At 34.3% G+C, this 16599-nt stretch overlaps 1 protein-coding gene across 11 annotated transcripts in view; it reads right to left on the bottom strand.

The window, feature by feature from the left end:
* LOC119829729 overlaps nucleotides 1-16599 on the bottom strand; it is a 109142-nt gene that overhangs the window by 11791 nt on the left and 80752 nt on the right. For 10 of the 11 annotated variants that reach the window (XM_038352368.1, XM_038352374.1, XM_038352373.1 and 7 more), the window contains exons 3-15: nucleotides 10057-10197; nucleotides 8414-8542; nucleotides 8001-8160; nucleotides 7345-7573; nucleotides 6662-7005; nucleotides 6428-6580; nucleotides 6096-6239; nucleotides 5529-5733; nucleotides 4654-4766; nucleotides 3984-4083; nucleotides 3248-3491; nucleotides 2774-2838; nucleotides 1815-1894 (exon numbers count right to left, since the gene is read on the bottom strand). In XM_038352368.1, coding sequence (XP_038208296.1) covers nucleotides 1815-1894; nucleotides 2774-2838; nucleotides 3248-3491; nucleotides 3984-4083; nucleotides 4654-4766; nucleotides 5529-5733; nucleotides 6096-6239; nucleotides 6428-6580; nucleotides 6662-7005; nucleotides 7345-7573; nucleotides 8001-8160; nucleotides 8414-8542; nucleotides 10057-10172 — 2082 coding nt within the window. In that variant the 5' untranslated portion in view covers nucleotides 10173-10197. The remainder of the gene's footprint in view (nucleotides 1-1814; nucleotides 1895-2773; nucleotides 2839-3247; nucleotides 3492-3983; nucleotides 4084-4653; nucleotides 4767-5528; nucleotides 5734-6095; nucleotides 6240-6427; nucleotides 6581-6661; nucleotides 7006-7344; nucleotides 7574-8000; nucleotides 8161-8413; nucleotides 8543-10056; nucleotides 10198-16599) is intronic. The other variant, XM_038352376.1, reaches the window with a different exon arrangement.

Below are 16599 nucleotides of genomic sequence, written 5' to 3'. Positions count from 1 at the left end.
TTTTTTTTTTTACAATGTCAATTTATTTTTAGGCAATATGTACTGTAAAGAATAAATAAATAAATAAATAAATAAATACCGTTCAGTAGTTTCAGCGTGATCGACGGACAAACATCAAAACAAAGAAACTTTCACACTTATAATATCAGTGTGATAGTGTGATAAGTAATACATAGAAAAATATACCTACATTGTTTATTACATATATATATTTATTTATAGTGTGATAAGTAACATACAACAAAATATACCTACATTTTTTTATTACATATATATTTTTCGAAACTACATTATCCTAAGAAAAACAATAATTTAGTAACCTACAAAATTTTCATACAATTTTACCTTATTTTTCTTCGCATTTTCACGATTACACAAACCACTATCACAATTACTAACACATTCATTTACATTTGAAGTTTCACATGCATTTCCATTAGAACTATCATCATTACAAGAGCCAATGTTTATTCCGCCCTCATTGTTTACACTATCGCTGTAAACATTTTTATTTACATCCACGCGTTTATCGTTCATACAATGTGTTAATTCACTCTCCGAATGACTTTCACAATCAGAATCCATTGAACTATTGCCATCGACACACAGCGTATTTTCCTCATCACTCATGATTAATTACGTAGTTGTTCTTTTTTTAAAATTTGAAAATGGAATTAGATTATTTATCGAATTATGGAACGTTGATAATAAACATTGGGTTGGGAACACGTTATGATAATACAAGCGGTTCGGCGCGGACTGAATGAGTTAACAGATGGCGGCAAAGATTATGCTAGTGACTGTCGTATCGTGTTATGCGGCATGTTCTACATTTGAATTGATTCAATAGTGTTCTATAATTTGTTTGGTTGTGGATGTCCGTTGTTTGAATGCTTTTGTAAGTAGTTATATTGTAAAGAAAAAATTAGTAATTTTGTATTTAACTTTACTTCACTTACTTTTTAAGTTACGCTTGTTTATAATAAAAACACATCAGGAAATAATTTATGCTGATTTTTGTTATATCATACCATATTTTAAAATCATATAAAATCTTCATAGAATACATTCCGGCGTTATAAAATATATTATTTTTATTAAAATATAATTTTACAATGTCGCACAGAGATAATAATAAAAAATGTTTACATTATTATAGCTCCTCTGTGCGGCAATAATCTTGAAGGCACATAAAGAAAATACATGATACAGATAATCTTTGACGTACATTTGAGGGCAAGGTCGCGTCAGAGCTCAGAACATTTATCGTCATTGTATGGGACGAATGTGGACATTACTTCACTCGCTGATTCATCGTCTTAATTTGATTTTAATTATTTGATATGCAAATTGATGAGGAAATTAATTAACGAATAAAATGTGTTTTTAATTTAAATCGGTTCTATCATAAAATGTTTTAGTGTGTTTTTTATTTAAATATGGAATATTTAATATTAAATTTCCTGACATACATTAAAAATTGTGCCAAAAAACAGAGGTTTGTGAAGAGAAATAAATAATTTTGTGTTTTTATGTATGGTTACTAATTGCTTATACATTTGTAAAATATGGGACGTATGTTTAGAATTAAAGAAATTTATAAAAATTTTAAGTATAAAGTAGGTAGTTTGTAGAAATAAAAATTATGTACAATAACTTCTACCCTAATAGATACTATCGCCATCTTTAAAAAATAAATACACTATGTTTGTTCTGTTTGTTGTGAATTTTTTATGACTTTCATCGAGTCATAAAAATTTCTAAATAGTCATAAATTGAAATTAATGCTATAAAAATAAAACAGCAAAACTCACTTTGTCATCAAAGAATCCTTGGTCGTCAGTCCTCTGCTGTCCGAGCAGTCGGTCCGTCTCGAGATCCGTGTCTGCTTCGTCTACAATTGCATTTATTTTCGTTAATCTTAATGTTTTAATAACTAGCCTTTGCCCGCGGCTTCGCACGCGTTAAACGCGAAGTAAAACCCCTTCTCCCCCTTTTTTATATTTTATTATATATATATAAAATTTTCCTCTTGAATCATCTATCTTGAAAGATCTAATCATTCAGACATACAGACGGCGGAAAGCGACTTCGTTTCATACTATGTAGTGATTAAAACTGTCTGTACTTTTTTCTTAAATAACATCTTGCCTCGTCTATTGGAACGTACACAAAAAATTACTATTTAAAATTGTTCTGATATGTCGAGGGTAAGACTGAATAATATTTTTACGGTTAAAGATATTTATTTCTCTAAAGATTACATTTAATCACTTACAGAGAAATATAATTATACACATTATGTTTAATCGCTTACTTAAAACAGTCCTAAATATGATTGTCGCGTTATAAGCCTAACAATTTTTTTTCACCATAAATTGTCGCATCTGTATTAATGTTTTTCTTATTTATTTCTTTGTTGTGTTCAATTTATGTCTTTTTCAGTTCACTTCATTTCACGCAAGAACACGTGTGAACAAATGTTTGTCTATTAGTATGTCTAATATTTTGAATGAGATTTCTATAAACTAACCGAATAGCGTTAAATAATGTCAAAAATTAAGAAAAGGGAAAATGATGAGAAATTTTGAACGAATAGAAAAAATTTGATCACGAGGCAGGATTCGAACCTGCGTTTCTTGCCTAACCGTAGCAACGCCTAGCCTCTCGGCCACCCGTGATCTCGCCACAGTAATCGAATTTCTTCTACTCTTTCGGTTTTATGTGCCTGAGGGAAAATGATTTTGAAAATAATGTCCAGTGATTGCTTTACCTTCATCGCCACTCGCAGGTTTGATTTCAACAGATTCATTGCTCTGAGCTGATGTCGGCCGTTTCCTGGAAAGAGACACAGTTATACAGTGTGGGTAAAGCAGTGGTGGCTCAGTGGTGAGAACCTCGGACTTCAAAATCGATAAGTCGCGGTTCGAGACCGGGCGTGCGTGCAGGAAATAAGTTGATTTTTCGACTTATCTGCACATGTGGATATACATCAGCAGTGGCGCCTGATTAGCGCGATCAAACAAACAAACGCTTTATGTGAAATAAATAATAAATGAAATGTAAAAAATACAGAGTGCATTACGACACAATTGCAACTGTTTTTTGCTCAAATCGATATTAATATTTCGCATAAGGAAATTTTTTTTCCACTTTGATTTCTCCGAATTAACAAAAAAAAAAATGTATATTTCTTAACTCTCTCCACCTATAAAAAATTTACACTATGCCATATATTTCTACTCACCTGGGGTACACGTCGTCATGGTGCTGCGCGTGTGCATGGTGATGATGCGGCGTGTGCGCATGCGGCGAGATCGCATGCGGCGTATGCGCATGCGGTGTGTGCGGCACGTGCTGCACGTGCGGCGCGTGCGCGTGCGGGGAGAGCGCGTGCGGCGTGTGCGGCGTGTGCGGCGCGTGCGGCGCGTGCGCGTGTTCCAGCGGCCGGTGGGGGGCTGGCGCCGGCGGTGGCGGTGCCGAGCTGCACGCTGGAATGACCACCATCATCATCCCTCAATATTATCATCGCCATTGACACTAATGTTGATGACGTAGCACCAAGAAATATGAACTCCTTCCTCCTTCATGCAAAGCAAACTGACATGTTTAAGACGACCTGGCCGCAGACGAATATCATGGCTCCGAAATCTCCGTACGATTCGGAAAGAAAATTAAGTCATCGATTATATCAGCAGTTTCCAAAATTGAAATAAATCTAATGATCACCAACGTAACTGACGCCAAAATGTGTATGTCAAATTAAAAAAACGTTGTTGGCATAGTCTCCATTTAGATTTTAGGCGCTTACTCATCAGTAAACTGAAGGTGATGACTATTTGTTATAAAAAAATGCCATCGAATATTATTTATATTTATACCGATAGCGTTGAGACATCATTTTTGTCATTTTCATTATTATCATTCCGAAAATTTTACAACCAAATTAAAAATTCGAAACGAATATCATTTCGACCACTTACCCAACGGGTCCAAAGAATGCAAGTCCGCGTCAGATAGCAAGTGGGGATCTGTATTTGTCCCGCTATCGATGATTTCCTCTATCTTCATCGGCGAATGAGCCTTAAATAACAATAATAATAAATTAAAAGACCTTACAATTTTAACAATATAAATAAACGTTTTCAAAACTTCTGGGTATTTTTAGTGTCTATCGGTTAAATAGCCAATAGATTATCAGGGACATAATCAGCAAGAGATAAAATCGGTCCTAGTGTTATAAAAGGCCCTATAAATTTATTAATAATCCAAATTTTACATGTAATCTTGACTGAACCGACAAAGACACTTTTAGTTGTTATCACTTCACAAAATAGAATCGGACTGCGTCGCCTTGGCAACACTTCAGAAGAAAAAATTAAGAACATTTTAATCTATGAATAGCTCGCAATCAAAACCATATTTTTGGTTAGCATATCTAAAAATAAATCGCATATCCATTTTCCCGGGTTTAAAACAATTTTTAACTTTGGCCAACTATAAAAGAACTAAATATTAAAAATAAAATATTTTTTAAATTATAAAATATTTTTTATGTCATAGCGGACAACTGAAATGTTAGTTCGCCTGTTGGTAAGCGATCCCCACCGCCCATGAACGAGCTCCTACAAGCTGTGACAAGCAAATAATTACCGGTATAGATAATATCTGGTTATTATTGTCACTGTCGGATACATGTCCGGACGAGAGACCATCTTCAACCACGGGCATGTGGGCGCCCACCACGCGGTTCAGCTCCATTTGTACTAGAATTAGAAATCATTACTTTTACAGATATAAACTATTTAAAAAAATCAGGTGGAATTGAACTAACAAATATACTTCGATCAATAATATAACGCGATAAGAATCAGCGTCGAATAACTTCCTAGCTTAAAGTCTACGTGATCTGAGATTCGGGTAAACTTTATGTTATTTTGTCTCTCTTGTGCTTTGTAATTCTAAAATTTAATAACTCCGCATAAGGTTGAATGTATTTCTTCCTTTTGGTTACTAAGCATTAATCATAAGGTTGAATTTGAATACAGTTTGTTTCTTTGACTAGAATTTAGACAATCATATTTTAGGACTGTTTTAAGTGGGTATTTGTACGGGATCTAGTTGTTTTTTTATGGAAGAAAATATACAAATTGTACAAAAAAATGTAAAGCATTACGGTTCGTAATCTTAACACTGTTGTGGATTATTATTCTCCAACTTCAAAGATTGAATCTTAACAGTGAACTCTGTTGTGAATAAGACCTGACAGTATTCACTTTTAAAATTGAGATATACATTATTTACATGAGGAGGATAGGTTATTATTTTTTGTTGTTTTTTATTTTAATATCATTTTGGTGCTCATTTGATAAAAATTCTATTGCACTATCTTTCAAATGACTAAGTCAAAGTAATAGATAAGTAGTAAGAAGTAAGCATATTTCTTCAGAGAGAGGTCGCTATGCGTGAACTCGTTAAGAAGAGCACTTATACCTACTCTAATAGTTCTTCACTTGCAAGTAACTGACCTTTCATCTCGCTCAGCTCGTTCTCCATGAGTGCGAGCGAGAGGTCGCTAGGCGTGTCGCTAGCGGAGGAGAGCGCGAGCGCGTCGCGCACGGCGGGCGAGGCGCACACGCTGTCGACGTCGGGCGGCTCGCACGCGTCCGCCGCCGCCGAGTGCGTGGCGCGGAGTGCGGACATGTCCGGCGCGTTGTAGCGCCCGCGCTGTTGCTGTGGATATTGTAACTACCCTCAATTATTTGTCAAATATTGATTGAAATTAATAAAAAAATCAGTAAGCTTTGTTAACAAAACAAATAATTATGTATATGATGTTATTGCAATTAATGTTTCTTAAATAAAATTAATGAAATTATAGAACCATTCGTTTTATACATGATGAACAGATATTGAGGTCGAGAACGAAAATGTACAAGTATATAATTTTTATAAAATGCCTATAAACTCTGAGACATGACATTTTTTTCAAAAACTACATAGCAACTATCTATAAAACCAATAAAAAGCCTATATAAATATACAAATTTCATATTTTGAAATGTGAATTAATTTACTAATTTTATATGATATACCTGTAGGCCAAGGAAGTTGGTGTGATTGTGCGCAGTGTGCGGCGAGTGCAGCGTGTCCGCGAGCGGCCACTCCACGTCGCTCCCCTCTATACCGTTCTCGGATGGACAATCTTGCGTCTGACGGCGGAGCTCGTAGTCTAGTTCCTGGAAATGTTTAAGAACCTTTTAAATTTTTAATAGATCTCGTAGATTTAAGCAATCAAAAAAGTTTAAGTGATTTATATACATGATTCACGATATTGCGTAAAAATATTAATAATCATAACAAATAGTGCCAGTAGTAGTGCCTGTTACTAAAGAAAATAACACATCCAAGAAATTCAAAAACCTACTTGAAAATTAACAATTTCATCATTTGAATTCTGTTGCTGTGGACATCTGAAGAATTCCTCCAGCACCTTCCTTGTCTCCGAGAACTCATACAAATAATCAAATGCTGTTGAGCTTGGTGGAGGAGTTTCATTTCTGCTCTCTGTGATTATTCGCTGTAAGGGTGAAGAAGAGATTCAGCATTTTATATACTGGTAGAAAAAAAAAATCTACAGATAGAACAAAAAAAAACTAACCTGCGGAAATCCAGGTCTCGGCGATCTAACATGGGCTTTTTGAGTCCCAATCCCGTATCGTCTCGGGGATCCTTCGTATTCCGCTATCGGTAATTCACCTATCACCCTAGTAACCCTGTTCTTGTCTTCATCCCCAGAAAGCCAGACACCGGTGGGGCTGGCATCACTTAATCTGACGTCATCTCTCGAAGGACTCGAATCACTGCCATCACTTTCACTCCTATTGTGCATTTCACTATCACCATTTTTCAAATTGTCTAAAGTCCTTTTAACACTCATATCGATTTCATCATCACTAGCGTCTGGTTCCGTCCTCAAACCTAGAGACACAGAATTCAATATAACTGAAAATAAAAGAAAGAGAAAAAACGATTGTATGAATATGGTTATCGGGAGAAACTAAATGACACAAATCGATGTGAACGCGGACGCTCGACGCAAAAGCTATGAATAAATATGTGGAAACGTGAAAAAGTGCGGATATGAAAGCATCATTGGATCACACGAAATATTTATGAAAAAAGAAGGATCCTATGAAAGGATAATTGACAGACGCAAAAGACAGCAAGTTAATAAAGCTTCGTCAAAATGTATATAAAATAAAATAACAACAGATTTTGAAACACAGTCCAAAGCAATATCGGATATATTACAGCAATCATTTGAAATAATTTCTAGATCACCTTTCCAATCGTCATTGTCATCGAAAACAACAACTTCACCATCAGCTACCACCGCTATGGGACTGCTTTTAGCGCTGACATCAGCAATCTTATGTGGGTCGAGTATTGGAGAACTGTTTTTCGGTATTCCCATTGTTTGCTCTAGAATTTGATCACCATTCGTATATGTAGGCGATGTGTGTCTCGATATCATCTTTTTGGGTTCACTGTTTATCCTGTGTAAGGATATCTGAAAATATACAATATATTCTATACAAGTGTAATTGTCTTATCACATTTTTTTAGGTACAAAATCATGGCATAAAATATAAAATCTTAAGCACATTCACTTTATACATTCAAGTTACCCTTATTTAAAAAATACCATTCATTACAAGTCATATCTACATTCCTAAATCAAGTAGATAACTAAAACAAGAAAGGTACAACCGAATATATATGTACCAATTATTGTTCCATTTATAAACCAAATCCTTCGACCAAAACACGTAATATTTCCTCGTCCCAGAACGTCAAGTTAGTTAAAAGACATTCCCACATTGACATTGCCCCAATCAACTCTGTGAATGTTGTCTATTTGCTATTCAAATCTCTAATGACGGTCCCTGACCCTTATAATTAGGTAAACTTCCAGGCCTATAATAAAGACACTATACCTCGTTCGTGATGGTATCTCCGTAGTCAACAGCATCTTTGCTGATAGATCTTATTTTGTTCCTCAAGTTGTGCTTATGAGTGTTATTGTGGCGTAATTTCCTCACCGCTTTTGTCCGACTCTGTGAGTAGAGTTCCCTCCCTCCGGCGATTTCTATAATTCTGATATTGAGAGAAATCTTGTTTGTATGAATGAGCTTTAAATTATATAAGAGCTTCTCTTAATTGCGTACTATATATATCTATAACAACTAACTTAAAAATTAAGCTTACAAAGAAGTTTCGATTGACCTATTATTCTTCCGTTGTGATGAGAAAGAAATACATATAACTCCAAAATGCATAAGCAATAGTAAAATGGACGTGCACTTTGTCCACTACTTTGTACTTTACAATATGTACAAGGAATGATCACCTAGAATCCCTCAGTTTGTAGGCACCCTTGGAGTTAACAATGACGGGCTGCACGTCATTCTCCCGGTCCTCGTCTGATGACACGTTGTTCATGTTGTGGAGCTCCCGACCCTCTATGGCAGTATTCAGTCTGAAATTAATAATAATAACTGTTTTGCAATGCAAACAAACACAAACCGAATAATCATTGAGACAAATATGAAATGAATGTAAAAGATATACCATTAATTAACAATATTTTAATGGTATTAATATGGAATCGTGTTTTCTTTTCTTTTTTAAAATACAGCGATCCTATACAACCATGAACTTGGTCATTAATTAAAGTAAGGTCTCGACTAAATTTAGGAATAATCTGCCGTCTTCACTGGCCTCTGAAGCCCTCAAACAACGAGCCTACCTTAAGACCCTTTATAGAATCAGCAATATATCGCATGGGTAGTTTTGTTCTAGTTTATGAATATTTTGTTGCTATAAGGTAAAATAAATGACAACGGACAATGAGATAAAACAACATCATCCTGGAATTCTATTTATTGTATAAATAGAAGAATAATAATGTTTACATAATGTTTTTTTTTTTCAATTACAAATAAAGATTATGTCATAGAAGCTTGAAAGCATATATTATTAATAGACGTTTTCTTGAATCGCTTGTAAACCCTAAAACCAGTTCAAGTATTTTTCAAATCCAACATACAATAACGTCCTAAAACTCAAACAGTTCAATGAATACCCACACCCCAATCCGTTTTAATCAGTAGAGTTTAATCACCCTTTCGCGTGTAAGCTACAGACCGCTCAGACATGCCGCCTCACGTAACGACCTAGTTGCGTCTATGTTTCTTCGATTTACGTCTGCAACCTAACCACAAGCTTAACTTCCATTAGCCATGCTAATCTTGATATTATACGTCCATTTTACGACAGTTTGTTGAATAACATATTACGTGTCGTTACTGAGGCTTGTCAATTATAGCGTGACGTAGATGGCAACTATGTACATGGCGATAAATCAAACGGCTGACGAAAGAAAGAATTGGCCTGATATGTAATGGTTTGTGTGTCCTCTCTTCTAGATACTGAGGAACTTTTCCTTAATTCCTGTCTCTGTCCTGAGTAGTCGCTGTTATTTCTGACTGATATGATTATGATAAATTACTTTGTGTTAATGCTTTTATAGTTGTAGAACTACAGACATGATTGAGGTTCTCTAATTCTTTTTCCTCTGGTGATATTAAAATGTATGTCTTCAACTACATAACAATTAAGACCTGTCCATATAAAGAGGATTCAATCCTAATGCTAAGCAATACACTCAAAATTTATGTTTTAAAAGATACACTTTTCAATTGTGAAATGAAAAACAAAACAGTTCTTGGTCACACACTGTATATATTAGTTGGAAATAGCAAAGAAATATTTTTTCTCAATATTATGTAATAAATTTTGTGGCAAGGGCAGTGGATGTGGATGGAATAGATCACATATGATTAACCGTAAACATATAGATTACATATAAATATTTGTTTGTTACTATTCATCGTTGAAGCCTTTTATGACGTCCACTGTTGAAAATAGGCCTCCCTAGAGTTACTATTACGAAACCTTAACATAACGTTAGAGGTGTGTATCAAAACTGACCTATCGTGGTGGTGCTGCATATTCTTCGGGCGGCACTTGGGAAAGAGGCGCGTGATGCGATCGCCGTCAGAGCCGGGCGTGGAGTCGCCCGCGGCGGTGCGCACGCCCGCGCTCATGGCGCCTCCGCCCTCACTCCACCGCCTGGAAAACAATTTGAATATCATTATCATCATAGGCTTCAGTAAGATCAGACTGAGATAAAGCTGGTCAAGTCCAATAAAAAGTCATTGGACGTGGAGTTTTCTTCATAAACTTTTATTAGCTTAAGTTGTACCAGTATGTCTGATATAGGTTTAAAAAAAAACCTATGGTACAGACCATTATCATCAATCATCTCAAAGTATATCCCTTAAATAACATAAACGGATAAAAATAGCTTTAGATATATAACACGCGAAAAAGTATTAAATTACGTATGTAACTACATGTTATATCATTATCATACTATTATATTATGTTATATTATTATTATTATTAAATTATTCTTATAACTATTGTATCTACAATAGAATTATACAGATAACAATATGGCCTTTTTATAATAAAAATATGCCGGAAGATTAATCCCTATTTTAGGGAAACGATCTTGAAATGAAATTATTATTTTTCACGGCGTCTTTAGGACGTAACAATTCATAAAGATCCAAAATCCTTAATTGTCCACAATTTATGCTATTTCATTTAATTTCATATTTCATCAGCAAATAAATTCTACTAATATTATAAATGCGAAAGTTTGTAAGGGTGGATGTATGTGTATGTGTTTGTCTTCCTTCACACAAAATCGATTGCAATGAAATTTGGTACGTAGATAGCTGGACAACTGGAATAACATATAGGCTACTTTTTATCCCGATATTCCTACGGGATACAGACTTGTGCTGGTGAAAACGCGTGGCACAGCTAGTAGTATATAATTGGCAATGTTTCACGTTGGTGATGCAAATCCAGATTATCGATTTAACGAGATCCTGACATTGTAATACGCTGCATTATCGTGTGCAGTAATTTGTGTCCATATTAAATCAATGTTGCGGCAACAGAGTCAGTACTACATAGTATATTATATAAAGTCACTTACCGCCGGCTGTTTATGCTTGGATCTTTAAAAATACGCAACAGATTTTGATGGTGTTTTAATAGATAGATGAAGAGGAAGTTTTTATGTAAAACAACAACCATTAAACTGCTCAGAATTGAACGCGTGCAAAGCCGCGGACAAAAGTTTCATATATAAGATTGTTATTTTCTGTAAATTTTAAATTAGCGCATTTATTGTCTGAACAAGCATGGCCAGGATCAATATTTTCTGATAAATAATTTATCATGTTTATCTCAAAATAACTAATAGTCAGAGACAGAACAATCAATATCTGAATTGTCTAATAATTTTCAATTTCAATTGCTCTGTTTCCATATATTTGCTACAAATAATGGGTACGAATTAGCAGCAATTCATCAGTGAAGCATTTCTCATCAATATCCCAGTCGCTAGCAAAGTTACTGATACAAAAATAATTTGTGTACAAATCACCTCTCAGTAAACAATGTTCTAAACCATTACACCCAAACATTGCCAAAAGAAAATGCTAGAATAAGTCGACATCCAAGACGCATATATAATTGCGAGTAACGTAAGGTAGGTTCCATTAGTCAGCGTTTCGAGGACGCAGCGAGCGCCGCATGGCACCGCTGGTTGCCAAACTAGCAGATCGATAGCAGATAGGCCAGCGCAAATGGTATGTCTTTTGCGAATTTTATACGTGGACTGAAATACGTTAGTAGGAATTGCGGAACGAAACCGATGTTATTGGCCATCTATAACTCGTATGATACAAAATAAAAAGAGAATTAAAAAGTTTATATATACTATAACTGTTTAATATATTATAAGTTTATATATACTACTAATAACTCTGTTAAACTCATTCAAATGAGAATTTAAGGATAATTATAAATCCTACTAATATTATAAATGCGAAAGCTTGTAAGGATGTGTGTGTTTGTTGCTCTTTCACGCAAAACCTACTGAACCGATTGCAATTAAATTTCGTACGTAGACAGTTGGACTACTGGAATAACATATATAGGCAACCCTTCCTAGGGGATACAGACTTACGCGGGTGAAACCGGGCGCAGCAAGTGATTTTATAATTATCAAATGAATAAAATAATACTTAAAAAAATCACGTAATCCTAACTTTCAATATCGATAAAAAATTGTTAAAAAATCTTAAATAACAATAGAATTCCCTCTATACAATGCTTAAATTAATTCCTTACACGATTTAAATCAATCAACTTTTTCACCTCAAACATTCAGCTAATCCCTACCTACAAACTAGTGTTACCAATAAAGCTCTCAGACGGCAATCGGCATGCACTGAGTGTTACCTATTGAATTTCACAGGAAATATTTGCCATCTAACAATAAAAGAATATTGAAAATTCGTTCCCGCCCCACCGCGACACCCAGCACGGTATGCGAGTGTAAGAATCTCCATCGGGTTGAATTTAAACACTTTTATTGCCTGCGACGTTACTGTTTCTGTATGTTCCTTGTCTGTTATCTTTATATGGAAACTAGATGTATGTCCCGGCACGCCTATACCTTTTAAGTTTGATCAGTCGGGTAGTCTTATCGTAATTAAAATAATATAAACTTTCCCATCTTTTAAGTTGTATCAAACTGCACATGGTGTGCAAATTTTATTAAAATAGACTCAATAGTTTAGAAGTCTATCGCGGACAAACCACGTGTCACGTAATCGCTTTCTCTGTCCCTATGTATGCTCAATTCTTTAAACTACTCAACGGATTTTGATGGGGTTTTTTTTCAATAAATAGATTGATTCAAGAGGAAGGTTTATATGTATAAACTTCTATAAAACTAATCCGAATTTAACGCGTGCGAAACCGCGGGCAAAAGCTAGTTTATATATATTAAGATGAAGCAATTGTTCGTTTTTTATGAAAAGTACGTGAACGGACCCGCTTTTTCCGTGGTTATACAGCCTTTAGAACGCAAAGACCACGTATCTTTGCAACAGTTAAATAAATTTTGAAATCAGATCAGTAGATGCTGAGATTAGCGCGTTCAAACAAACATAACTCAGCTATATATTACTAGTAGATTAGAAGCATATATTTAAGTTCAAAATGCTGATACTGTTATAGATAGAATTAAACATAACATATTTTATAATGTATTTGATACACACATACCTATACTTACGTTTTAATTTTAGTTATGGGCCACAACCACGAACATTTAATGACTACTAGTGCTTAAATAACACTTCGTCTGCCGTTTTTCTCTTTAATTATTAATAAGCACAAAGTGAACCGATTTGTCAAATGACGTAAAGCTTTGTGCAAGACGTTTACAAAATTAATGAGTGAAATGATTGTTTAAATTGTTTCCTTAAATCGTTAGTTACCTTTACTTAATTCTGTGTAACATCTCATCTTGTACGTCTTGCTGCGAATTAATGTAAATTAAATACTTATACCTACAATAAAAGTATTTTTATCATTTATCTGAATAAATATCGAACCAACAACTTTCAATTTATCAAATCACACATTTATTTTTCTATCCATATTTACGTGAGATACATAACGATTTAATTTATTTTATGATAATAATACAACTAACTTATAAATTTAAAATTTAATAATTGAAAAACGTCATTATGTCGAATCGAATCTTAATCTTATATCCTTAAAAATTTCAGTTAAATCCATTCTATAGTCACTGCATATTTAGTATAAAACAAAGACTTTCTCTGTCCTTATGTTCCTATGTATGCTTACATCTTTAAAACTACGCAACGGATTTTGATGTGTTTTTTTTTACGTATAGGTTTTTTTTAAGTGAAGGCTTATATGTATGACAATATTAAACTACACCGAATTAAAGCGTGCGAAGCCGAGGGCAAATGAATTTTTTTTGATAAAACACAATCAACATCACAGTTCAAATTTCATACACTCTACGGATAATATCGTAATAAAATAAGGTGTTTAATTGTATTATTGAATGATGAACATCCTATCACCGGAATTTAATATTAACGCAAAGCTATTTTCATTCTAAGCGTCCGTAATTGACGAATTATTTTAATAATTACCTCAGCATAAACCATCATGAAGAATCGTTATACAACGACACTTGTAACAAACCGCGAATATATTATTTTAGAAGCACTTCCATTGACATTAATCACAAACGAAAACAGTCCTTTTGGATGGGTTTTCTTTGAAGAACGCAATCTCAGAATTTATCCTGATTGCTGAAGAGTCCCCATGAAATTGAACTTTAATTTGATAGCGGGAGAAACGAATTTTCTATAAGAAGAGTTAATTGAGTGTCCGAGATGACAAAGCTTTTAAGACTGTCAATTACGATTTTCCCGTAAATTTAATATAAAAACCTGCTATAGTTTTTTTATTAATTCGTGATTGTGTTTTTGGTGTGACGTTTTATTAGGGTTTGTCTCGGTTTCCGGTTTTACCCTGTGTGTAATTTTGTAAATAAAATCAATAACATTAACATCGTGATTTTAAAAGAGCTACTACTAATGATTCTTCTCTATAAAAACTGCTTTCGGAACCGGCGGTAAGTGGTAAGTTTTAAACTGTGATATGAAGATTCAAAAGTGTCTATAAGGAGTCTTATTGAATAAATAAATAGTGAGAACCCAAATTGGGTTTGAGTTTGAAAAATGCCGTACAAGAAAATAAATCATACAAATTAAGTACACTATCTGTGCCTCGCGGTTCTACCCACGGCGTACATAATGTCACTTTAGAGATATTTTATTGGCTATGTATGTATATTGACAGCCATAATGGTGTCTATCCACAGATGCACCCATATTTCCTGTTCGAAAATATGCAATATAACTGTTAAAATTCTACACAGCACAGCTTTTTACTGAATCACTTGTTAATTTGTTATATTACTAATTATATTTTCATTTGTATTTTCTGTACATATTATTTTTCATATCGTACTTATATTATAAATGCGAAATTTTAGACGGAAGGATGTTTGTTGCGAAATCACTGAACGGATTTTGATGATACTTGGCAGTGATGTAGCTTATGTACCTACCAGAATAACACATCTATACTAATATTTTGTTTGTAACGTCAGGAACTACTGGACTGATTTCACAAATTCATTAAAGATATGTAAGTAATTCTTGACTGGCACGGACGAATCCGAGAGGGACCGCTTGCTAGTTATAAAAACACTTCCTATTTCCCGCTGGTTCGCGCTTGTAAAACCACACACCACTATTGGTAATTAAATAACAATATAATAATGTTAAGTGTGTTAGAAGTGTTTCTCTTGTGTTTCTAAAATAAAAAATAAAAATAAAATAAAATAAATAGAAGTGTTTCTCTTTAGTTAAATTTTTTTCTCTTTTGCATTGGTAAAAATTGCTAAGATTGCAGATCTTCACTATAGGTAAACTACTATCAATCTTAATTATTCATTCAAATATTTAACAGTAAACACATTTACCACATAAAAGGCCATATTAAGAACCGAGTATAAAACTATTCCATATGAAATGGGAAGCTCGGAGTTATTCAGCAAATGGAGTCTTAATTATATCCGCTACGTGAGTGCTTGATGTACATCCGTTGAATATAAAATAATATCCACGAGTATGGAATTAGTGACGTCATAATGAAAAATGTGATTGTGACCTGATTATCAAGAAGCGTCGTTCGATGCAAAAATGATTTCTATAGAAATATTTATATATATCTAGTGTGGATGTCGAGCATGGTTCGGCACGGATTGGGACAGCTCACAGAAGGGAAGGTACCCCACCTTCACACCCCACCATACCCCCACAGAAGATGGACGTGAAATAGTAAGATGCTGCTGTGTTTCGTTCGGTGAGAGGGGAAGCCGGAGGTCCGTATTCTTTTCATTAATCTTCTCAGATGTTTCCTCAATTCCCTAGATCAATCCATTCTTTATACGTTACCATATGGCAGTAGTAGGAAAGTATTTGTATTTATGTGTTTCGTTCGACATTATATTAGTAATTGGCTTGAGAATAGCCGAAACTTGAAATCTTACAAAATAAAAGTACAACTATAAAGTGTCCGTAAAAATACGCACTTCGAATTCCAGAGGGATTGCTTTGAAATGAAACAAGCAGTTGTAAGAATAACATTTAAATTTTATCCTTCTTTATATGACCTACGCCTTCACGCCTTCTATCGTAAACAAAATAGCTAAGGCTTAAGCTCAAATAGCTAAGAGATTGATACCGAATTTTTAATGTTTTCTGAATATCTGTCGTTAGATAAGCAATAAGGATTGCAATCTAATCTGAGTCACAACTGGCGTCGATGGCAACAGTGTATAGTAGAAAAACACAAAGGTTTTGTTACAAATTGGGATTGCGAAGGTTAGCAACACTTCTCGGTAGCTATCTCTGTTACAGTCAATATTAAGCAAAGGAAGGCCCAAATGATAAAAAAGAAAATCTTTGACAGCAAAACTACAGTTCA

Source organism: Zerene cesonia, chromosome 10, assembly GCF_012273895.1.
Source record: "Zerene cesonia ecotype Mississippi chromosome 10, Zerene_cesonia_1.1, whole genome shotgun sequence".
Classification (NCBI taxonomy): Eukaryota; Metazoa; Arthropoda; class Insecta; order Lepidoptera; family Pieridae; genus Zerene; species Zerene cesonia.
This window is presented reverse-complemented; position numbering and strand designations above follow the sequence as displayed.